This window comes from Galleria mellonella, unplaced genomic scaffold (genome assembly GCF_026898425.1).
Source record: "Galleria mellonella isolate WM207_F2 unplaced genomic scaffold, CSIRO_AGI_GalMel_v1 utg3720, whole genome shotgun sequence".
NCBI lineage: Eukaryota > Metazoa > Arthropoda > Insecta > Lepidoptera > Pyralidae > Galleria > Galleria mellonella.
Window position 1 is genome coordinate 22,377 of NW_026442088.1, and position 26,315 is coordinate 48,691.

The 26,315-nt window shown below is 33.1% G+C and overlaps 1 protein-coding gene and 1 pseudogene across 1 annotated transcript; both read right to left on the bottom strand.

Annotated features, from left to right (window-relative positions):
- Positions 1 to 4,006: 4,006 nt before the first annotated feature.
- On the bottom strand, positions 4,007 to 20,275 carry LOC128201235 (protein MEMO1-like). Its single transcript, XM_052897600.1, has 9 exons — positions 20,133 to 20,275; positions 16,952 to 17,033; positions 14,642 to 14,719; positions 14,141 to 14,253; positions 13,351 to 13,462; positions 13,159 to 13,224; positions 12,140 to 12,293; positions 10,447 to 10,551; positions 4,007 to 9,730 (listed from the first exon to the last, which is right to left on the bottom strand). The coding sequence occupies exons 1-9, from the start codon at positions 20,179 to 20,181 to the stop codon at positions 9,593 to 9,595; spliced, it is 897 nt and encodes a 298-aa protein (XP_052753560.1). The 5' UTR covers positions 20,182 to 20,275; the 3' UTR covers positions 4,007 to 9,592.
- On the bottom strand, positions 17,962 to 19,820 carry LOC128201236 (uncharacterized; annotated as a pseudogene).
- Positions 20,276 to 26,315: the final 6,040 nt, after the last annotated feature.

The window sequence follows — 26,315 nt, forward strand, 5'->3', positions numbered from 1 at the left end:
TATATATATATATATATATATATATATATATATATATATATATATATATATGTACAATAACGAATATATCGATTGTTATTCAAAAAATAATAAGAGATAACAGACTTAACATATTCGAAAATAGATATCCGACCGATATGGGTGATATCGAAATGGGTGATGACCTTTTCCAGTGTCAATGTCCAGAGAAACCCAATATATAGATATCGGATCGGTATCCATATTACCCATGCCTATTATGCCATGCTTGTTGGCGACTACAGTGGTATAAAAAAATTGTTAAGCTATCACTGAAAATTTGGATTTTAACGGCAAAAATGTATTTGAAAAATTGTAAAGAAAAATAAGATGTATGTGCAAAGTTTTTAGTGGTAGAGTTGTATTATTTATTTATTTATTTATTACATCCACTGGGTGAGCCTTACAGTCTTCCAATACGCCCATCCAGGAGAGCATGAGGACAACAACATATAAAAAAATACATGTAAAGTATTCTATGATTAACGTCTTAGTTTGGTAGCAGAGCACTGTTTAAATAATCAATCGAATACGTTGAAAATTTATAAATTGTTTTTGAAAATTGATGGTTGGTTGTCACGCTTTGTCAATATAAAATTATGATCGCTTTTAACTACCTACTACATTAGACAATATAGCAACACGAGACAGATTATAAAACTAAAGTTTATAATTACTTTGTCAAGTGAGGAATATTAAAAAAAAAAAAATTTGATTCCAGTGTTAAGGGTTTTACAACCGCTGCAGAGCAAAATTGATGAAACTTTAATTATATTGTTATTTTGTTGATAGAAAACAAGATTGTTTTGTAAACGGATTGGGTGATAGCAATCAAAATATATAGTCTATGTCAATAGTATGCACTATGCTTAGTCTATGGTTTCAATAGAACTTAACGAATATGGAAACATACGATTAATCGACACGACCATAGACAATCTGCTAGTGTTTAAAAGTAGTACGAATAAAAAACTGTTTAATCGATTCGTTATTTTTTTTTTTTTTTCATTTGAAAAGTGTCTGATAATTTCAACAATACTAGGTTACATCTTCATTATATTGTATAGAATCAGAATATATAAAACCTTAAAATCTAGCTACAGTGACCGTTTATCATCAGACAGGCTGTATGCTTGTTTGTTAACTTGGTATAAACAAAAAAAAAATATTAATTTTTTGCTAATTGACATTTATTTATTTATTTATTCATTAGTACAAATATGTGAACACGGCGGACTTAATGCTAAAAGCATTCTCTCCCAGTCAACCATAGGGAAGTGTCAGAATACACGAACGCGGTACTAGTAATTATTGATATACATACATACTAAAATTACATATATAAACGACTAAATATATATAAATAACAAATATACTTACACATATATGACATATACTATATTATACACGAAATTGAGAATAATATAAAGCACTTACTGCTCGGATAAAGTAAAAAAGTGAGCGTGAACGTTTTACAATATTATTTTAATAGAACCTCAAAATTTGGAAGTCAAATATGTACACCCATGAGTATAATAAATATTTTATTTGTTACCAAATTATTGGACATGTACTTTCTTAGTATATAATATAAATGATTATTTAAAACTCTCATTGTTTTTTTTTGTTGTTGTTCAAATTTTACATATACAATAAGATTTAAAAATAAATTCATGTGGTAAAATAAATATAATACAGAATATATTTTTTTTTCTTATAATAATTTGCTTTATTTATTTTTTTAAGAATTATTATTAAAATAAATTTTTATGATGTTTTAATTATGATAATTAATTCTCCTTTCTACTAAAGGTTTGCTGGAAATCTTACAGAGTTAAGCTCGCCTGTTGTACATCTTTATTTTATATATATATATTATATGAATGTAAATTTTGTGTACAATAAAGTATAAATAAATTATAAAATATAAATGAAGAATTTGTAAGTGACAAAATGGTGGTATTTTTTTTTTTAATAAAAATCTATTTATTTTGTTTAAAATAACAAAAGTGCTTATTGATTATAGTTAGGAATTGTAAGAAATTTTTCAATGTTTACCTTCACGCTACGTCCCTAGCGGGATAGACAGAGACATATGCTTGCAGTCTTTGTCCTTACATATATCTCTTCCACATTTATATATACATAAATACAACTTAAATGTAATTAAATTAACAGTTTTGTATTTATATCGTGGGTTGTGGGTTCGAATCCAGCTAAATTGTGTATATATTAAATTGAATTTTCTCTATACACTAAGCTTTAGTATAAATATGTTTATTTAATATTTACTTTCATATAAACATTTTGAATTCAAAATATGCTTTAAAATATTTATGTATTTGTAAAATGTGATTGTTTAACCATTGAAAAAAAATATATTTCGTATGAATTTGAATAATACATTTTAATTGGTATACTTTAATTATTAAAAAAAAAAAGAGAAATATGGTAAACGATCCAGTTTTATTAATTGAATAATTTATTATTTTTATTGTGGTATGAGAATGATTAATTTATAGATTACAATGTTAGAACAATTTATTTCCAATTTGCGGGATTAAAAATACGTTCCAAATTGTTTATTTATGAATATATTTATTGTTAAGTTTATCACAACTCAGTGTATATGTAACACTAACAGTACATATTAGTTGAAGGTGAATAAAATTTATATTTTACTAAAATCTGTTTTATTTCATTACATTATCATCATCATGTCAGACAATAACTGTCCGCAGCTGGACATAGGCTGACCCTATTAGGAAGGTTTTGCCAGTAGTTGCCAAGCTTGGCAAGCTGCTCGTTCTTCAACAGTTAAATTCCCTTAGTCACCACTTAGCATGAGAAAAGGTGGCCCCATTCTATGCCGGGACCACACGGTGATTTTATTTATATATTACTAAGTTTTTTGTCAATGAGTTTATAATATGTTTAATTAATAATTAAAATACAGGAATTAATTTACATATAAACGAATACATTTTTGAATCGTCCAAATCAACAAAACTCTCTCGTCGCTGGCCCGTGCACGGGATGCGCGCGCAGCCAACAATTACAAAGCCTCTGTTGTTTGTTTGTTTGTCTGCTTGTTATTAAAATTCTATTTTATTATAAAAGTTGATATATATAATAAACATTGGTATTATCTCACCACAAGTTTAACATTTACCCGTGATTGGGGGGAGATATTTCTTGACCGGAATAAAAGTGCCCTATATCCTTCTCCACCCCATGTCGTATGAGTGTATTAAATTTCATAGTGTTTGATTAAAATGTAAAAGCACTATAAGGTAACACAAACACTCACACATTTATAATACACGTTTGCAAAGATAGCCCGTTTTAAAAAAGGTATATATGAATTTGGATACTTCCAAAGGCAGAGGAAGACCTAAAAAGACGGGTGAACTCTGTGAAAGATGATATGGCCGGAATGGGAGTGAATGCGGAAATGACTGGGAATAGAGGAGAATGGAAGAGAATAAAACCAGAGGGAGTCTTCTTGTGTTTCTACCGTGAAACAGTTGTGTTCGTATAGCTGTTTCGGTTTGAAGGGTGGGATATGGCAGTGAATTTACTGGGTACAGAGGAATAACACCTAAGTCCTCAGGAATGGCAACGCATGGGGTGTATCATGGGCGAAACAGTATACTCTGTTATGTGGATGGTATTGCTCATGTCTATAGGCGACGGTTACCATTTTCCATCAGGTGGGCCGTCAGCTTGTTTACCATTCTAAGTTGCATAAAAAAATTACATATTTATGAGGTAACAAAAAAATACAATCAAATTGAAAAAAAAATGTTTTCGCGCTATCTGTGGTATCCGAAAATCATGTCGGCCTTTATTCAAAAATACTTCGCCTTCTTCCCTTGCAATGTATGTACATATGCGATAAGCAGTATTTAACAAAAAAAAAAAAACTCCTTCAGATTTAAAAAGTCGGTCGAAAATGGTGGATACCCAGGAAAAAATAAAACACGCATTATTAGCAAAGTACATATATAATTGAGAAAGGTATCAATACGAGATAAATGCAGTCTGACACGGAATATTTTGCGCGCGCATTTTATAATATATTTATAGATTCACTAACACGTTACACTGTAGCCTTCAGTAAATACTCATTTATAATTGGTACTTTTTCAGTCTAAAATCCAAAACTAAAGAAATCGAAATTCAAATGTTCCAAATAATATAAAAAAAAAAAAAATAAGTAGGTAATACATTTTTTTATATCAAAATTTTTAGCATCAAGCAGCGAGTTATAATGCTGTTTTATAGATAAAGTAATTACATTTTCAAGTGTCTATGAAATTAGAAAAAAAAAAATAATAGATTTAAGCCAGTATTTACGCGATACTCATAATAAATGGCGCCTATATTAGGCTTAGAGCCGTTGAAAGAATATTACAATTTCCCCAACAAATACTGTAAATTTCACGAATAGATGCCTCAGTGTCTTATAAAATATTCTTAATTATTAGATAGCATAACCTAGAGAAATTAAATCAGCATAAAAAATAACTCAAATGTAAAAAAAAGTCTAACTATGTAATCGATTTATCAAATTTCCCGCGCTTTTTAACTGTCATTAGCTATAAAATTTGACGCTCTTTTGCAACTAAGCCCCTTTGAGTCGTTTCCCAAAAATCCTATTTAATATAAAAAGAGATGCTATCTAAAAGAAGTAGCTATTGTAAGTATAAAAATTAAAACTGAAAGAATAAGAAATAAATTAATTGAGAGATTACACGTACAGAAGGCATGGAAACTCCGCTTTATACAATATTCCTCTCTTTGTATAACCCGCCCATTTACATATACTAGTCTGTTAATATTACGGCCACAACGAGAGGCGCGTATTCAACTAGTCGGATTATACAAAGAAAATCCTGCATGAGATATTAAAAGCAAACCTTATCTGATTCATGTAAGATCGAATTTTAAACTCCCCAGCCTCCCTAAACAAGGTGTCGACGAATCCATCGACAATATCTCCTCTGGCCGAGGAGATATGAGAAAGACTAAGACGGCGTATATCGCTGTCTCATTCTATTGACGGATTCGTTCGTACCTTGTCTAAATGGATTTCCACGTTAGTAGACAGTAAGTACCTCATTACAGTTAATTTAATATGTTAATTCTAAATGCCTTCATATATATACTTACTTCCAACTTATGTCTTCTACCAACAGTCAACAGTTACTGTTTTACAAAAATACATAACTTTTATTACAATTTATTATATTTTACTTAATATCTAAGTACAGTAATAAAAAAAGAAAATTTTACTCAAGTGAAAAAAGCTATTTGTGAGGAAAAAAAAATAGTATAAATTATCAATTAATTTTTAATAATATAGTATATATACATTAGACAGGAATGGCAACACATGCTAGTTGCCATATGCGTCAAATATTAATGGGCTTGACTATGGTATTCTGTCCATTTCTACAGGCGACAGATACCTATATAAAATATATAATTTAACCTAATTATTCATAAAAACTAAATTCTACTACAAAATTATTTTAGTTATTACAGAGTGTTTTGTCACTTTCTCTCAAATTACGAGATTAAGGTAAGAGAAATAGATAGAACACATTTGACATTTTTATAAATGTGTCAATGTTTTTATTTTATTTTTTTTACATAAAGAATTTTTTTTAAAGAAATTTTTTAGGTGAACACTTAAAAAAAACTATATATGTATATCAAAAACGTATAAAAAAAAATTCTAAAGCTTATAAACTAAAAGCAGTGCCCACATAAAACTGCCTGAAATAGTAGATTCCGATTGAAATAAGCAGTTTTTCATTTAAACATCGATATATTTCCATATTTAAAAATTGTTGAATATAAAAATAAGTAATATTTAAATTCAGAAATACAATTGTTTAAATTTCGGTGTTAGATTCAGTAAGTGATAACACAGAACACTTATCTACAGTTGAGATAATTACACGTAACAGCAAAACGAGTGGTTTTTTTTCTACGCACGTCAAAATGAGAGAAGGGGTTGTCAGAACTAGTGCTATTGGCTGTAAAGAAACTATGGACAAGGAATTACATAGAAGAAATGCTAAAATAAAACCTGTAAATCATATGGTTGCCTCCTTTCTTCTTATGCAAATATAATTAGTAAAAAGAGGACGAAAGATACACCATCCGTTGCTATTTATCTCAATTCATAGCAGGCTAGTGTATAGAAAATGTTTGATATGTCAATTATTTGTCAATGACAAATTTTACATTACTAGATTATATATTCGACACAGTTTATGTAGAAAGTATGCAAGCAGGTTGTATCTGAATTTGGTAGGATTATACGGCCGTATAACATTTTCTGTACACTAGCCTGCTATGAATTGACAATTTTATCACTCCTATGTATTCTTGTTCTTGGTATAGTGAGGCACATATCCTGTCAGGTAGACTGACAGATAGGTAGGCCTAATGAATTAGAACGCCTGATTTTATTCTCATTTATATCCCACTGGTGCCTCACTAGTGTATACCGACAGCGCAGGCAGGGTTACCATTCATTAATAAAACCAATCTTAAAAAAAAAAAAGAATTTAATTTATATTCTAAATTTAAAATAAACATAATAGACATGTGACCTATTTTTTCAGGCAGCTTTTATTAACTAAGTATTTTATTATTGAAAAAAAAAAGACATATTCTTTGTGGTTCAATAAGAGAACTAAAACTAATGAAAAATACCTTAAAATTATTACAATATAAAAAAAAAAAAAATTGTTACACATCACCAATTGAAATCTTTTAGGGCTAATCCCGTGGGACTCGGAATCCCACACTTTACACAACACTAGTACCTATTAAATATTTTCTTTTTATTAAATATACGCAAATTTTGAGATGTAAACAGTCTATTTACAAATAATCCCGGGAATACAAAATAAGACAAGAAATTAAATGTAAAAGTAGTTATAGAACGCGACAGTTTAAACTTTTATTTTTTAAAACAATCTTTTATAATCCGCCATCTTGTAGCTGCCAATTATTTTAATGACGTCATTTATTGCATCGTTATCTACTCTTCAAATGCTTTCATTTAAAAGCCACAGTAAAGGAGTTGATAAAAAATACACCGTCCGCCATTTTGTGGTGACGGCCATTTTGTAAGTATTATGAGTATGCAAAATTTTAGTTCAATCATGATATAAAGGAATGGTTTTAAAGCTTGCAAGGTTCAAATTAAACAAACTTACGTTGCAAGTTAAATAAAAGCCCGTAAAATATACATTTTTTAACCGGGAATATTGGACATACGCCATAGAAGAGCAGAGGAAATTATTAGAAAAAAATTATACGCGAAAAAAAAAATAGTACAAACTGTTTTTATACACTTGGCATATATTACACCGGAGAAAAACTTTGTACAAAAGTCGATTGCTTGGGTACCTCTGTCGCATTCGTGTTTCAACTGTAAAGCAGTTGTGTTTGCATGGCTGTGTTTCAGTTTGAAGGGTGGGATATGGCGTGAATTTACTGGGTACAGAGGAATAACACCTAAGTCCTCAGGAATGGCAACGCTGGGGGGTATCATGGGCGAAACAGTATACTCTGTTATGTCCATGGTACTGCTCATGTCTATAGGCGACGGTTACCACTTTCCATCAGGTGGACCATCAGCTTGTTTGCCATTCTAAGTTGTATAAAAAAACAAGTGTGGATAGTGAAGATTGTTTACGCTTGGTGGAGTTTAGAATTCATCTTTATATTTATTTATTATTATTTATTTATATTTAACAGACTTTTACGATACATATATGCCAAGTTTAAAAGACAGTAAAATAATGTAACATTATTAGTTTTTTTTATTTTTTTTTATTAAGGGTTTATGGGTTTACACATTAAATAAAAGAAAAAACTTTCTTGTTTCTAAAAAGGCTCCCAATTAAATCTAATTACAGAGCAATCAATACAGATTGTATTTTTTTTTTAATAAAACTATAAAGTTCCAGATCTTACGATTCGATATAGATTTTAGTTTAATAACTTATATTTATTTATGTGGTAACACAGTACACATACGATGCGTAAGCGCATTATTTCGTTCCCATGGTAAAGAGGCGGAAAGGTGGCGAATACCACCAACAAGTGCTTTCCCAAAAGAGGGTTGAGGTCAGGCAGGCGGCCGGTCGTAAAACTAAGTCAATTTCATTTTGTAATATTTTTTTTTACAACACGGGGCAAACGAGCATGCGGCTCACCTGATGGTAAGTGACTACCGCCGCCCATGATCACTCACAACACCAGCGGCATTGCAGGTGTGCTGCCGGCCTTTTAATATGGAAAAAACATTACGCCGACCCCATATAATAATTGGGATACGGGTAGGAAGAAGGCAAAGAACGAGGCGACTGTAGGTGCATTATAATGAGGCCGATTCTGTGGTACTGTGCTTCTAAATTTATTTCTTAACTTATTAATTGAATGTTGGGCTTTTTCAGGCAGAAAATCCTGGAGCCCTTTACACGATCTTTCGTGCTTGCCCTCGCCGTGTTCCCACAGAACTTAAGTTTTAATAAAAAGTGCCGTGGAACTTGTCCTCTATTTAAGCATTATTAAAAATTAACAAATATGTAATTTTTTTCATAATAATTTAATGAGAATGTAAACTAAATTAATCGATTCCCCCTCGCCCTCCCGAGACAGCCTAGTGATGTCCGATCGAACAATCGAGAATCGATAAATTGAATGTTGATTATCGATTGAATATAGATCACCAGAGGGAGACTTTGTATAAAAGTCGATTGCTTGGGTATCTCTGTCCCATTCGTATTTGAACCGTGAAGCATGGCTGTGTTTCGGTTTGAAGGGTGGGATATGGCGTCAATTTACACGGTACAGAGGAATAACACCTGAGTCCTCAGGAATGGCAACGCATGGGGGGTATCATGGGCGTAACGGTATACTCTGTTATGTTCATGGTACTGCTCATGTCTATAGGCGACGGTTACCACTTTCCATCAGGTGGGCCGTCAGCTTGTTTGCCATTCTAAGTTGTATAAAAAAAAAGATTTATTCCTAATTTTGTTTAGAACGTACTTTTATGATAGCTTCAACAAAATTTAATTACATTTTCATTAAATTGTATTGAAAAAAAAAAATTAAACATTTGTTATTTTTTTATATGTTTTAATAGAAAATAAATCCCACGGCGCCTTCTTTATTTGAAATTTAATTAAATGTACAATTTATTTGTTTTCGACAACATAACAGTACCCATGTGGAACATTTGTTTGACATCTTTTTGTTTTTAATTAATGATTATCAATGTTTGACACAATAATTAATGAATGGGTCAAACATTAAAAAAAAAGGACACTTTATTACACTGTCCTTTTAATTAATTTTTTTAATCAATCAACTAACCATTTCAAAATTTTTTATGAATTGTGACAACACTTTCCAATCCCGGGATCGATTTACCAACAACAACATTCTAAGAGATCGTCACTAACTTCACAAAAAAAATCGCGGAATCCCGCGGGATTTTCGCCGGTGAGTTTCAACGGGATGATGCGGCGGGTGCGGCCTACTCGAACACGAGGGAGGCACTGGCGTACGACACGGACGAGTCCTGCGGGTTCACGCACTGCGACGACTGGGCGTATTTTAGGAATTTCATGGACATTCTTGGTGCGTTCTGTTGCGATTGAAGCTTCGATATTGCCTGGAAATACAATTTTTATTATTATTTCAGCTGAACGAGTCTTCTCCACAAGGAGAGTGTTGCCAGTAGTTGCCACGCTTAGCAGGCAGGTTGACAACCACAGTTAGGCTTTAGAGTTATTTTAAGAGGGACTCTGCTGTCCATCCCTCGACCTCCCGTAAGGAAGTGGTGGCCCATTCTATGCCGGGACCTATACGGCGGAAATACAATAGTATTTATGGACCATTTTCAGCGAGTGCGATACTAGTCCTATTTCGATGTGTGCTTTTAACTTTTTTTTAATATTGTTAAAATAAGGTGATTACTGTTAAAAGACCAGAGGGAGACTTTGTACAAAAGTCGTTTGCTTGTGTACCTCTGTCCCATTCGTGTTTCTACCGTGAAGCAGTTGTGTTTGCATGGCTGTGTTTCGGTTTTAAGGGTGGGATATGGCGTGAATTTACTGGGTACAGAGGAATAACATCCGAGTCCTCAGGAATGGCAACGCATGGGGGGTATCATGGGCGAAACAGTATACTCTGTTATGTCCACGGTACTGCTCATGTGTATAGGCGACGGTTATCACTTTCCATCAGGTGTGCCGTCAGCTTGTTTGCCATTCTAAGTTGTATAAAAAAAAAAAACAATATTACAAAATTTGTGAACATAAAATATAAACATAAGCATACATCTAGTGAACAGTCACAGATGGTGAAGGTGATGATGATGAAACGTACCTGCAGTAGCACGCCTATGGGATGCCTGCCGCATATCGTGTTGCTATACTTTTTTATATACTCTGTGAACGCGCGCGGATCCATCTTCTCAATTATGTCCATAGCCTAAAATGAATGGATGAAATTTTATAATTCACTAGATTAGAGAAAAAGAAAGGAAGTATTATTATTTGAGTAAACTTAGAATTTAACCATTTTTTCTCAAACATGCTTGGAAATGTGAGCATTGTTTTGACAATCTACCAAGGAGGTAACTAATAAAAGGTTTTATTTAAATTTCGAACTGGCTTGCAAATAGAAAGCTGTTTATTGAAAAAAAAAAAAAAACAAATGAACATTATGGCGCGTGAAAAATTATTATTGTTCGTTATTCGTCATTGAACTTAAAAAAACTTTGATGGACTCACGTATGTGTGCTTCGGCTATGCCTCGGCCCACATTTGCACCTTCGTCCATCAATGCCTCAGTAGTTGGCCGCTGCAGTAATGTACTATTAATAGTGTTTTTTTTTTCATTACCACCCATTCGGAATGCTATTTCAGCCAAGAACGAGCAAGAAACTCAGCTGTTGCTTTTTCAAAAAGTTTAACTATATAAATAATGAATTTGTATGAATACAAACTACTAAGCAGTATCAGGTCATGCAATTTAAAATATATTTATATATATAAAAATTAATGCCACTTTTCGTTGTAATTTTCTAACTCAAGAACGGGCTCACCTATCCAAACCAAATGTTTAAGCTTTGTTCAGACTATTTAGTAGATGGTTTATGTGAAGTTTGCACAAAATCGCTCGAGCGGTTCTTCATTTATCACATTTTTTGTAACAAATGAATTCAATAAATGGCGGATCATTTTGTTAATGGGGATTTTTGTGTCAAATTCAAACTTTTTTTTAAGATGGGGATTGTGCTGTCAAATTTAAACTTTTTTCAGTGTTGACAGTACAAGCATGTGGGGGGAAGGGATTGTTAGTAATGGAGACTGAGAATCCCATTGCTAGCAATATACCCAACCAGGTCGACCTCCTCGCAGTTCCCCCTGGAAACTATCATGATTAATTCCTGATGAATTCATCATGATGGGCTAACTGGCCTGTTTTCATCCTCATCTATCACCCTTCACTGGTGCTCCGCCAGCGTATCCCGTTAGCACAGGCGGTGTTACCATACCATTTTCACCCATTAAAAAAAAAAAGTACAACCATGTCGTTATGTCATTCATGCGGTCATTTTATTTTGGACGTGCAATTTAAAAATTTAAAAATTAAAGCAAATTGTCAGCGATAATTATTGCTTTGTGTTTATATTTTTAAACATCACTTTATACGTAGCGAAGCACGTACCGGGCCGCTAGTAGTATATAATTAAAACAAATCTATATTTTGTTAAGAATTTACAGGGTACAGAGGAATACCACCTGAGTCCTCAGGAATGACAACGTATGGGGGTATCATGGGCGAAACAGTATACTCTGTTATGTCCATGGTACTGCTCATGTCTATAGGCGACAGTTACTACTTTCCATCAGGTGGGCCGTCGGCTTGTTTGCCATTCTAAGTTGTATAAAAAAATATACCTTTAATTACAAAATAATGAACAAAAACCACAAGTATCGATTCCAGCGCCATCTATAACAGATGGCGTGATTTTTTAATTTCGTTTAGTAACGTGCCACGTTAAACACTGTACCTGTTTGTCGAGCCACTCGATGCTCTGGTGGATGGGTCCCCTGGACGAGTCGCGCCAAGTGTACCGGAACCTCGAGCCCCAGTGGCAGAAGTCGGAGGAGATCACTAGTAAATTCTGCGGGTCAGCCAGGTAGGGGGCCAGGATTGCACCATATCTGGAACGTTAGATAGATACTCTTTATTGTTTCCTCCAAAAGATTACAATAGTAAACTTATTATAAATATAAATAATTACAAGAAACAATCACAGTGAGAAAACAATGGGCGACCTTATCGCTAAGAGTGATCTCTTTCAGGCTGCTTTGATTGGCTGACTGTACATTTGTTACACACAAAAAAAAAAGACTTTAACGGTGGCAAATGTAGTTTATTTTGATTTAAAAACCAAACTACTACAGTGTCTTTGACAAATTTTCTACGAGAACAATCTAAAAATATATTTATTTATTTATTCTTTATTGCACAATAAAATTTTGTACAAATGGCAAGCTTAATGCCATATGGCATTCTCTACCAGCTGACCATTAGGTGAAAACAGAAAGCGTATGAAGGGCAGATGTGGTGAAAAATATATGACAATTATAGTAACAATAGTATATATACTTGGTTTAAAATTTAAATAATTTTTTTTTATACAACATAGAATGGCATACAAGCTGACGGCCCACCTGATGGAATGTGGTAACCTTCGCCTATAGACATGAGCAGTACCATGGACATAACAGAGTATACTGTTTCGCCTATGATACCCCCCATGCGTTGCCATTCCTGAGGACTCAGATGTTATTCCTCTGTACCCAGTAAATTCACTGTCATATCCCACCCTTCAAACCGAAACACAGCCATGCAAACACAACTGCTTCACGGTAGAAACACGAATGGGACAGAGGTACCCAAGCAATCGACTTTTGTACAAAGTCTGCAAAATTACTTATTGATATACATTGACTATATTATTATATTAGCCGTTAACTGCCCACTACTGGACATAGGCGTACCCCATAAAGAAAAAAAACTTACTTGGCCTCCTTTTCCGGCGTTAGAGAGCCGACCAAAATTGGTATGATTGTGAAACCGGTTTTATACCTGAAAATAAATATTATAAACATATCAGATAAGTGTTTCCCAACGTGGGGCCCACGGCCCACAAGGGGACAATTTGATAACTATCAAATTGAGATAACTACAAATAAAGATAAAACATGTACATACTCCTCCATAACTTTGGCGATGTACGGTAGGTGCATCTCTATAGAACGCTCGTCTTCGTCCGTCTCCACGTCCATCCATTCGAACTGACGCGTCGCCTCCAACTCCGCGTATACTGAAAACAAATATGGCATTCTAAATTTGAAATAAAGAAATGGTATTCTAAATTTAATTTGTTTAAATGAATTTAAAACAAAATAAAAAAAAATGTGTTTAAATTTCGAATAAGTTTTGGATTCGTTGTTTTTATGTACAGTGTACATTGACTGCTTTGAACAAAGAATTACATAGAAGGAACGTTAAAATAAAAACTGTTTAATCATACGTTTTATCAATACGTTGTATTTATGACATTGCCAATGCGTTAGAAAGGGATAGATATATAAGATATATAAAAGCGCATCTGCCCTTTGACTAGTCCGTAGAAATCAAATTCCTCAAGATATGTCACTTGGTTTTATTGGTCGTATAATCCTACCAAATTCAGATACAACCCGCTCGCATACTTTCTACATAAACTGTGTCGAATATATAATCTAGTAATGTAAAATTTGTCATTGACAAATAATTGACATATCAAACATTTTCTACACACTAGCCTGCTATGAATTGAGAAAAATAGCAACGGATGGTGTATCTTTCGTTCTCTTTTTACTAATTATATTTGTATAAGAAGAAAGGAGGCAACCGTATGATTTACAGTTTTTATTTTATCGTTCCTTCTATGTAATTGCTTGTTCTTAGATTATATCAAACTCTGTGTATCTATTACCAATAATAAATTATCTCTTACTCTGTTTGTCTATGGTGAGATCGTAGAGCGGAGTTTGATATTTGTCGAGCGAGGACAGAGCACATTCGCCCATCCGGGCGTAATGCGACGCGCCTAGGATAAACACGCGCTTCCTGAAAATAACCTCAAACTGTATTATTATATTTAACATTTTAAGACAGCGCCCATCTAGTTTTTTTTTAATAGGTGAAACTGGGATGGTAACCCCGTCTGCGCTATCGGTATACACTGGTGGGGTACCAGTCAGAGATGAGAGGTGAGGATGAAAAGGCAGATCAGTTAGCCAATCGTGACGAATTCAACGATAAATGAGTCTAATAAGGCATATTGCTAGCAATAGGGCTGTCACACTTCATTGCTAACAATCCCTTTCACCCCAATACACAGATATCGGATCGGTATCCACATTACACAAGCCTAGTTTGCAGCGTATTTTTTCTTCAAAATAGATACACTAGTGGTAATTTATTACGTGAATTTAATGTGAAACAATGTACTCACACAACAACAGGGCTGACTTGTCTGTAGGCGAAGGCTGCGCACGCTCCCCACGCTCCGCAATATGAATAACCCGCGTGGCTGAAAGCAAGCACAATTATTTATTTATTTATTTATTACATCCACTGGGTGAGCCTTACAGTCTCCCAATACGCCCACCCAGGAAAGCATGAATACAACAACATAGAAAAAAAAGGAATATTACACATATATACAACAAGAATAATATAAAAAGACTTAAACAAAAACGTCTGAACACAAATACTCTGTGGTCACCCGGCGAAACTCCAGCAAGTTGGAGGCAAATACATCCAATTGCGGATACTGGCTCAAAATATCATTGAGTAGTTTCAATGCAAGAGATAGGGGAGCCTGCTTAGCGAACTCTGTTCTTCGTAATGGAACATCGAATAAGTGCCGTCTACGTGCTCGCACGTAGTTACTGGGCGCTCCTATTGATATTGATTCCAGTACAGTTTGGTTACACTTTTCCCCCGCACTAATTTTACCACATATTCAATTAAATTTAGTTTTCGTCTCACTTCAAGTGTATTATAGCCCACCATACCCAACAAAAACATACTCGGGTATATATGGGGATAAGACACCTTGAAACCATACTGTTTTATTATTTAGAAGTAACACATTATAAAGAAGTAACACTTGCTGACTGCTTCATACCAATACAAGTCTAAGTGACATACCGGCACAATTGTAGCCGCTCGCCATTACTACCCTACGGATTTTTTATTTTTTTCATTTCTTTTTATGAGTGATAATGGTATGGTAACGGTAAGTCCGCCTGCACTAATGGGACACGCTGGCGGAGCACCAGTGAACGGTGATAGATGAGAATGAAAACCGGCCAGTTAGCCCATCATGATGAATTCATCAGGAATTAACCATGATAGTTTCCAGGGGGAACAGCGAGGAGGTAGACCTGGTTGGGTATATTGCTAGCAATGGGATTCTCATTCTCCATTACTAACAATCCCTTTCCCCTTGATCTTTCTATTTGCGCGGTTGAAAAGACACAGTTGCGTGATTCCTGGAGAGAAACACTGTTACCATGTTCTATTATGTTTTTTATACTAAGATTTGTAAGATTTTCAAAATATCGAAGATAAATCTATAACTACATGAACCAGAGTTGTTATTTATGTCGCATCTAAACTACTCGCTTCCCGTTTGTCTGTCCATGTTTTTTTTTATACAACTTAGAATGGCAAACAAACTGACGGAACACCTGAACATAACAGGCTGTTTCGCCCATGATACCCCCCATGGGTTTATCATTCCTGAGGACTCGGGTGTTATTCCTCTGTACCCTGTAAATTCACGCCATATCCCACCCTTTAAATTCAAACCGAAACACAGCCATGCAAACACACCTGCTTCACGGTTGAAACACGAATGGAACAGAGGTGCCCAAGCAAACGATTTTTGTACAAAGTCTCCCTCTGGTAAGATGTATGATGTCTCTAGATCTTTAAAAATACGCAACGAATTTTGATGTATTTATAAACAAATTAAGAGGAAGGTTTGTATGCATAATACATGCATACATACAATATAGTAAAGGAACACAGATAGTTTTAGAGGTTTCTAATGTAATGACGTATTGTAATGGGGGGCCGGCGGCGCTATTTAGTATCAGTATTGCATCCGTGCGAAGCCGGGGCGGGTCACTAGTTTAAGATAAAAAATGAATTTTCCAAATTCCAAATCGGTTTACAACTGATGGGGTTATGAGGTAATAAATATAAAAAGAAAAAAAAAATAATTCACTCTTGCGCCACCTGCCCACTTCTATCTGTTCTCCTTTAACCAAAGGTTGTCTGTAAGAGATTGCCCTAGCGGTAAGACCGCCTTTTGTACCTTTATGTGTATATTCCAATCTGTATTTATGTTACTGTATTTCACTTGAATTATTCACTTGTCATTGTATATTTTTGTTTATGGTGCAATAAAGAGTTAAATAAATAAATAAAAGCCAGCAGCACACCTGCCATCCTTCCATTGTTCACGACTGACGGAGTTGTGAGATTGTTACCTCACAACTCCGTCAGTTGTGAATCGATTTGGAAAATTTTTTTTTTTTTTATCTAAAACGATATATTTACAGATGGTATATCCATGTAGAAATTTTATCAAAATTTGTTCAATAGTTTAATTTTTAGACCAAAATAACTGGTTTTCACACGATTGAAGTCTTTTTTTTACAATACAATTTTTAATTAATCCTCCAGGAATACTGCTGCTGGGAGTTGGTTTCAAAAACTACACCAAATAAACCACGAAGTCTATACTTACGGTGCAATGATGGCTCGTGCCGGCCCGTGTGTGAGATCAGCCTTTGACAGCCAGAGGTCCAGTTGGCGGGACAATTCATTGCCTATATCCAACAGAAATTTAATCTACAGAGAATGCTTATAGATATAAAGCATCCACATTGAGTACTACAGAAGAATATTTTAAATCTCTTAATAAGTTTAAAACTGTTATTAAAAAATGCTTATTGAGCAAAGCCTATTATGTGCTGAACTATAGCTAAGATTTATGTGAAGCAATGATTTATTGAATCTAAAAAACTATACCTATGTCAAATACCTCAAGAGTTTGTTATGCCATATTATTGTTTATTTGTTAATTAGCACGCTGTGTTTCCTTTAAAATGCTTGTACACTAAGTATAAATAGACAGTAATCTTAATATTAAATCTTATCAGTGTAACAATTGCTGGGAGACCAGATAAAGATAAAATAAAAATGAACTATTACTTGGATGACAAATGTGCATGGTGTTAGTCGATCATGCACGAGCTTTTAACGACCATGTAATTTTAGACATAGTACATTGAAATATATAGACATAGTGTTAACAGAGATTTAAAAGAGTAACTGTTGAGTTTCCTGCGGGCTCTACTTAACAGATAACAACTTATCTAACTCTGCAGTAACTAACTGCTCTGACTCTAACTAAAAAAAAATTACAACTTAAAAGTGCTTTTTGAATAAAAATTATTTGAATTTGTTCACATTGTATTTGACACTGTTTTGTTTTTGTTTTGAAAAGTTATTTATTTATTATAATTAGTTGAAAATATAATAAATTCAAATGTGTGTAAGCCTAGAATTTACAGGGTTTAATGCTAGCAATGAGAGGTAATATCCTCATTACTAACAATCCCTCTACACCCCACTAATGGGGTATTAATTTAATTTACTATATTATATTTAATTTCAGAAACAAAAATTAACTCATGCATTTAAATTAGTATATTAGTAATTTGAAAGCTTTATCAAAGAAATAAAATAATTTATTTAATAACAATTATTATTTAATTTTAATTGAGATCAAGTAACAAAATATAAATTAATCATCCATCACTTTGGATATTTTATCAGACACTTCCTTTAGTAATCTCTCATTGAACTTTGGGAACTTTGCCTCAAATTCGATTTCAAACTTTCCAAATCGAATCTATCTTTTTCTAATTCCTCTATGTTTGTCTGTGATTTTTCATACTCTTTAAACTTGTCTATGTCCAAATTTGAATGTTTTTTAATCTGTTCCAATCCCTCAATGGCTTCATTCACAGCATCAAGTAACTGTTTATGCCCAGTATCTTTATCATATCCAAAATCAATATTTTTTGTTTCCAGTTTGTCAAGACATGCTTGTTCTGTGGCAGATAAATTTTGGAGAAATTCCTCAGCATTCGAAGAATCAGTCATAGAGTAGAACTGTGATGCATCCTGACTCTTTAAATCTAGCAACCTGTAATTTATAAAAATGCCAGACTGAAGTTTAAAATTTTTAATTATATAAATATACTATTTCTTTTCAATTGGCATATTTAGTAAACCATGTAATCTCTTTTTATCAAATAAGTTATTAAAGTAACATATTGCTAGAATAGTCTTATGTTTAACTAGCAACTCACCCCAGATTTACATAGATACATATTGGACATATAAACATTTTATAAAGAATATCTAAATGACAATGAATCCCATATGATAATGTCTTGCTTCCTTTAAAAGTACTTTAAAAAAACATAAATATGTCAACTTTGTGTTAACCTACATGTCCATTTCACCTGTCTTAGGGTAGTGCAGAAACAATGGAACGCCAAATGCTACATAATCTCAATAAAAGCATACCAAGATGATTTACTACATATATTATTTGGCTAGTTTGTGTATGATAGTTTACTGTTTCTCAGTAAACACAAAATAGCCATAAAATTTGTACTAACCTTTTCTGTTCCACTATAAAGGATATATCCTTCAGCCTCCTGTTAGTTTTATCTAATAAATCCACGGTTTTCTGGAACCTATCCGCCAATTGTGCCATTTGTATATCCATCTGTGTTTCTTCCAATTCAATTTTCTCGTCTACTAAGCAATCTTCTAACATAGCGCGTAAAAACTTTCCGTAAGCAATTTGACGGTGTTCAGCATCGAAATCAAGTACAGAAGCTTCTTGGCGTATCATCGTCATGTCCCCTTCGCCTAATACCGTAGTGTTTTTATTATTTTTAGGACGAGCACCAATGTTTTTATCTTTCGCCGTTGTCGCATTTTTCCCGCGCGATGACGAAGTTACAGCACTAACTGTTGATGGTCGCTTAATTTTTACAGTTTTAGATGTTGGCGGGGGCATTGTTTTTGATTTCTCAGATATTTTTAACGATTTTCCAACGATAAATATATGCGACGAAATTTGTTGTATTAAAATTGACGTTCAATTCAAACGGTTGTCAATGCTGTCATAGCAACCATGTTTCGTTCAGAAACGTTATATTGAAACAATACGAAAGTAAGTCAGCGTAGATTAGAGATTTACAATTATTTAAATAAAATTGTTTATAAATATAAACGATAAAAATAATTTACTATTTTTTTTTTATTTTTTTAAATAAATATTGCTCTGGCTCCTTACATGAGTTAACAGGACACAAGTAACATTTCTGAACGCAGGAAAAACAAGTACTTGTCAAACAAAATAATCAAATGACATTCTTTTAACAATAATTATAAAATTATAAAAAAACATCAGGCAGAAGAATATTTTAGATAAATAAATATATTTATAAATTGTAAAGTTCATCATAGTATTAACGTTTAGATGAAAATCTTGCTGCATATTTTCTTTCAGACACAGAGAATTATACGATGTTTGACTACAAAATTACTTAATTAATATTTTTTTTTTTTTTTTACAAATATCAAATCTCTCAATAAATTTTTATAGAAAACAAAGAACAATAATTGGACATTTAACGACTAAATTTAAGCAGAGAGGTCATTAACCTATAAGGATTATTGACTCAACACAGGAGTCAAACCAAAGTAAAGGACAAAATAGGGAATTATAAGGTGGTCCACAAAAGAATAGTAATATTAATTTACGTTCACAAGAATATACTCAATTAGTTAATATGAATTTTAGATAATTATCTATCTACATTTAGCAATGATTTACATACCATTTTCAGTGTACCAACTACCAGCGTGAGAAGCGTTGCGACAAGACATTTTAATAAAAGTTATATGTTTTTGTATTTTATAAACAAAATAATAAATAATTTTACAAATTCACAATCACAAATATAATACTTTGACGTTGACGACTTTTTTTTTTTTTTTTTTTTTTCTTCTTTTGTGGCGTTCACCCCGATATTAGGGTATTTTGCCAAGAACAAAACGGGGAAACGATAATAGTAATAAAAATACCTAACACAAACGAATTTAGAAAGGATAAGGATTAGGTCTAGGATATTTATAGGATATGAAGGATATACTTGTACATATGAGAATATACTTATAAATATATAGGAAAAGCAATTGATGCAACTATAAATGTATTCATGTAATATAACTAAATCTTAATATTGTTATCATATATATATGAAGATAGTATTTTATAGATAATAGGATCATTGGAAGAAAGTAGAGTAAGAATAGAAGTTGGGAATGGAACACGGATGGATCGGAGATGATTAAAAAGGGAGGTGTGGTCAAATTTAGAACATGAGAAGAATATATGATTCAAGTCCGCCACTTCAGCACCGCAATTACACGACGAACTTTGTACAATACCAAGCTTGTATAAATGAGAAGGTGTGCATACGTGACCTAGACGCATACGAGTTATAATAGTTGTTGCGGTCTTTCCAAGCTTTAATTTACAAAACCATGGTTTGAAAGGAATATCGGGTTGTATAAGGCGATAAAATCTTCCTTTTATTGTACTTGTTTTTTCCCAATATTCCTTCCAGGCATACCTTAAATATATTTTTGGGAGACAAGCTAGGTCACTACAGTAATTATGATACGGATACATATCACCACAAGTTACAGCCTCTCTTGCCATAAGGTCAGCTTTGTCATTGCCGCTAATACCACTGTGTCCTGGTAACCAGGCAAAAGAAACGGAATACCCTCTCAACATGCAAAGATAAAGACTTTGTCTTATGTCACAAATAATGGGATAAACTGGTTTTGATTTAAACGGATATTTGGCTAGAGCTTGCAAAGAGCTCATAGAGTCAGTGAAAACTATTGCCTTATGTAATTTCATTAAAAGTATATATTCTACAGCTTTTAAAATACCATAACATTCCCCGGTAAAAACTGAAGATTCCGATGGAAGTTTAATTTTTTGAACGATATTAAATTGTGAATGAAACACACCCACACCTACACAACCGCTATTGTCTGGTTTTGATGCATCTGTAAAGATGTAGTGCCATTCATTCCATTCAATGTCAGTTATAAACATAAATTTGGCATTCAATTCTGAATCATTTTTTGATAACCCAAAATCATATTTAATATTAGGAGATAAAACTAAAGATTGATATGAGCATTTATAAATGGGAAAACAGGACGATGTAAAAGTGGGAGATTCTATGGATTTATATTTTTCATAACTTTGTATTAAACATGGAGGTTTTTTATGTTTCCAATAAGATGAAGACGAAATAAAGATATGTAGTTGAGATAACTTTTGAATAAGCGGATGATCAGATAATTGTAAACAACGAAAAAAGAAGCGATCAGATAAATATTGCCTTCTTAAAACCAAAGGTGGATCACCGACTTCGAGCTGTAAAGCATTGATTGGACTTGATTTCATTGCTCCAGAGATAATCCTCAAGGCCTTTGATTGAATTAAATCCAATTTCTTAAAAGCAAATGAACTTCCTGGAGCTAACAAAAAAGTTCCATAATCAATGACACTCCTTATAAGACCATTATAAGCAAGTTTTAGTGAAACGGGATGTGCTCCCCACCAAACTCCAGCAAGGCACCTAAGAATGTTGAGGTTACGCTCACATTTCGTGGAAATATAATTACAGTGGGACAGACCTGTTAATTTATTATCTAGCACGATACCTAAAAATTTAATTTCAGTCTTTATAGGAATGTATGAGTTATCATAAAGCACCTTAATTTGTTGCGGTGATCTCATTCTTGAAAACAAAACTACACTACTCTTGGTTACAGAAAGATTAAGACCATTTGCATCTAACCACGTTTTTAACAAATCTAATGAATCAGATAATTTGGCAGAAGCAGATTCTATGGACTTCGCAATAAAATATAATAAGAGATCATCAGCATATTGTAAAATTTTGACGGATTTATCAAGGAATGATTCTAGATCGTATGTGTATATGTTGAATAAAATTGGACTGAGAACAGATCCTTGTGGAAGGCCTTTCCATACTGTTCTAGATAATTTGGTATCTTCATCTAGATCCATATGTATTGTTCTTTCTGATAAAATATTAATAATGAAATTAGAAAGCATTACCGGTACATTTAAAGCTTGTAATTTAGTTTTTAAAATAGAAATTATTACATTATCATAGGCAGAATTTATATCTAAAAAGGCTGAGAGGATTGACAAATTTTGTGAGAAAGCTATATATGAATATCTGAAATAAGAATGCTCACATTATCTAAGGTGCTCTTACCTTTCCTAAAACCAAACTGGTTCGGGGATAGTAAGTTATTACTTTCTAAAAACCATTCTAGACGGTTCTTCACTAAATGTTCAGCTAGCTTTAGTAAGACAGAGGAAAGTGCAACAGGACGGTATGAAGATGGTTCAGAAGGTGGTTTATGAGGCTTTAGAAATGGTATAATAATCTGAGACTTCCATGAAGTAGGTATATTTCCCGAAATAATTATGGAATTAATTATATTTAAAAAGTAAATTAATGTCGCATCGCTAGCATTTTTAAAAAAGGAATACGGTATACCGTCTTCTCCCGGTGCAGAGTCTTTAATAGAAGCTAGAACACCTTTAAGTTCTACAAGAGTAAAAGGAGACTCAAGTTCGGATAATTCGTCAGAGACGGATAGAGAAATATTGTAAAGGCATTCCGGCACATAACTAGGAGCAAGGCGATCTAAAAATTTATTCGCTAAAGTTAAATCGAGTGCAGAACGTGATGTATGATCACTAAAGGCAGATCTGAATCTTTTAATATTATTCCAAACGACTGATGAATTAACTTCTGGACAGATAGAAGAACAAAATCTTCTCCAACCTTCCAATTTCTTTTTTTTCAGTAGTTTTCGAGTAGAACGTGAAACTGCGGTGTAAATTTCAAAATTTTCTGATGTCATGTAATTATTATAATTTTTTTCAGCCTCTTTACGATTTTTAATTGCTTCCGTACAATCTTTGTCCCACCAAGGTGGAGAGGGAATTTTCCCTGAAGCACTATTTTTAACAGGAAATAATAAATCAGCAACCTCCTTCATATTAATTATCAAGTCATTACAACATTGATGTTCATTTCCATGATAAACAATAGGTAACTCCGATATTTTATTATCTAAATATTGTTTGTAAATATTCCAGTCTACATTTGATAAATTATATTTAAGTCGAGGACTACTCTTTCGACTTGAGGGAATGGAAATTGGAAAAGAAAGAATGAGGGGAAAGTGATCGCTTCCGAAGGTAGAGGAATGAGGATACCACGACAGTGAAGAAGCTAAATCAGAAGAACATATTGAAATATCAGGAGCACTAAACCCTTCATTCGGTGCAGTTCTACGTGTCGGTACATCTGAGTTAACAATACATAAGTTGTAAGTGTCAATTATCGTCAGGAGTTTTCCACCATAAAAATTAGAAGTAGAACTGCCCCACGATTGGTGCTGAGCATTAAAATCGCCCATTACGAGAAAAGGTTTAGGTAAAATTGAAAATAATTGTTCTAGTTGTGAATATATTTGGCATGTAGGATCAGGAATATATAAAGTAACAAAACAGATACCATTTATAATTATAGCAGCTGCATTAATGCCGCTATATACAGGAAGCGAAAAAGAAGAAAAAAGAAGGGAGTTTTTGACCAATATGGCAACACCGCCATATCCGTCAGCTCTATCATCACGGAGACTTGTAAAGCCTGAAATCCTAAAGGATATCCTGGCTTTAACCAAGTCTCTTGTAGAGCTATTATAAAAGGATTATATTTATTAATCAAATAAAATAAGTCTGATTTCTTATTTGTTATGCTACGACAGTTCCACTGAATTATTTGGACTTTGTAATCCATTGCGAGAAGTTAACAATTGAGACAATACATTGTACATGGCATCGTTGGACGGTGGTAAAGTTGTTTGTATCATTTTTGATTGCGATAACACTTTAATAAGCATGAGAATAATATCAATGATGGATTGATTATTGTCAATATTATTTGATGATAATGCACAACCATTAGAGGGAGCAGGAATATTATATTCCTTAACTATGGCTTCATGGGCAGAACGATCATATCCTTGTTGTATTTTTTGAGGAGAGCGTGGTTTAAGTGTAACTGTTTTTTTATATGATGATTGTATATGTGGTAATGATGATTTCTCTTTAAGGAAAGAAGATTGAAAATGAGATTTATTGGAAGGAGATGATGATGTTAATACATCTGAATATAGTTTAGAAGTTGGAGGATGAAATTTTGATGCTTCAGCATAAGAAACACAACTATGGGCCATTGTTTCTTTAATGGCTTTCTGACGTGCATATTCAGGACATTTTTTACTAATTGCTGAATGAGAACCATTACACAAGATACAAGAAACATTTTCCTCATCTACTTCACATTTATCACCTGTATGATTTTGCCTGCATTTATAACACCGAGGATTTGAACGACACTGCATCTTGACATGTCCGAACCTACAGCAGTTATAGCATTGGATAGTAGGGTAAATGTACAAATCTACAGTTAATGATGTGTAAAACATAAATACTCTTTTTGGCAATATTTGTCCATCAAAAGTAATAATAATGGTTTCAGTATTAATAAAACTTGGTTGTCCTTCATTAATTGTCTTTTTCTTTATTCTTCTGGTTTTTAGAATTTTCCCACAACCTATCGGTACTGATATATTTTGGATTACTTCCTCTTCTGTCCAATCTTTAGGAATACCCCTCACAATTCCCATACGGGTTACATGGAAAGAAGGTATAAATGCCTTAAAATTATGTGTTTCTAAGTTACTATTATTTAAAAATGCATTTGCATTTTCAAAATTTGAGAAAGAAAGCGATAAACGGTTTCTTCCTATTCTTTTGAGGCTACCATTCACTATATTATTTATCTTATTAGTGTGTAAAAAGCGACCAAATGCAATAGGATGTAATGTAGTGTTATCATTAGGATGTGTTTCATTTTTTTGTACATGAACGACATAAGGTGCTATATCCTCGGCATTGTACAAAGTTCTGCTTAAAGTACTGGGTGGAGAAGCAGGTTTAACAGACTCGGTATTGTTTACAACTGGGATTGATACTTGAGTTTGATTCTCATCTTCAATACATTGACAATCACTATCTTTAATTTTAGATTCAAGACCCTTGGTGTGCCTCCTTCGTTTTTTATTGCAATGTTTGCAAATGCGACGTTCACCACATACTCGCTTACGTTTAGAACTTGCAACGCTAGAACCATCTGTGTCCATACTAGATTCACCCAATATATCAAAACTATTATTGAATGGAATAGTTATATTTGCAGACACCTGGGGGGTTGTCCCCCCAGGGTCTATAGGTGGATCCATAATGTTAATATAGGTAATTTACTTACCAATATTTACAGCAACAAACACTATTACTACAAAATATACAATTAAATATACAATCTAATACACAATATATAAAAAAGACTAATCCTTATATAAATAAAAATAAAATTAATTTAAAGAAGATCAAAAAACACTCCCGCTTTTTTAAACGTTTCCCGCGCTTTTTTTTCCGTTGACGACTTTGATCTAAAAACAATATACCATAGACAAACAGCAGTGTTACCACATCAGGTGTGAATTTATGTGCTAAACAATAAGAATAAATGCAATATCATTATTTTATATTATTTTGAAATTATTTGTATTTATATTTTATAGAAATAGTTGCACAAGAAAATGAGGTACGATCCAATTTATAAAAATGAGAAGACGTAATACTACCTCATCTCATTTTTACACAAATATATATAGAAAAATAAGACAATTTTAATTAATAAATATAAGAAGCTACGTTTTTTTTAAAAAGAAGCTAAGTTGAGTAATTCAATTGTGTTGTGTCTAAGCGGTGCTACCACAGATATTTTGGAGAGAGTTGTTACGTTCTGTCAAAGACA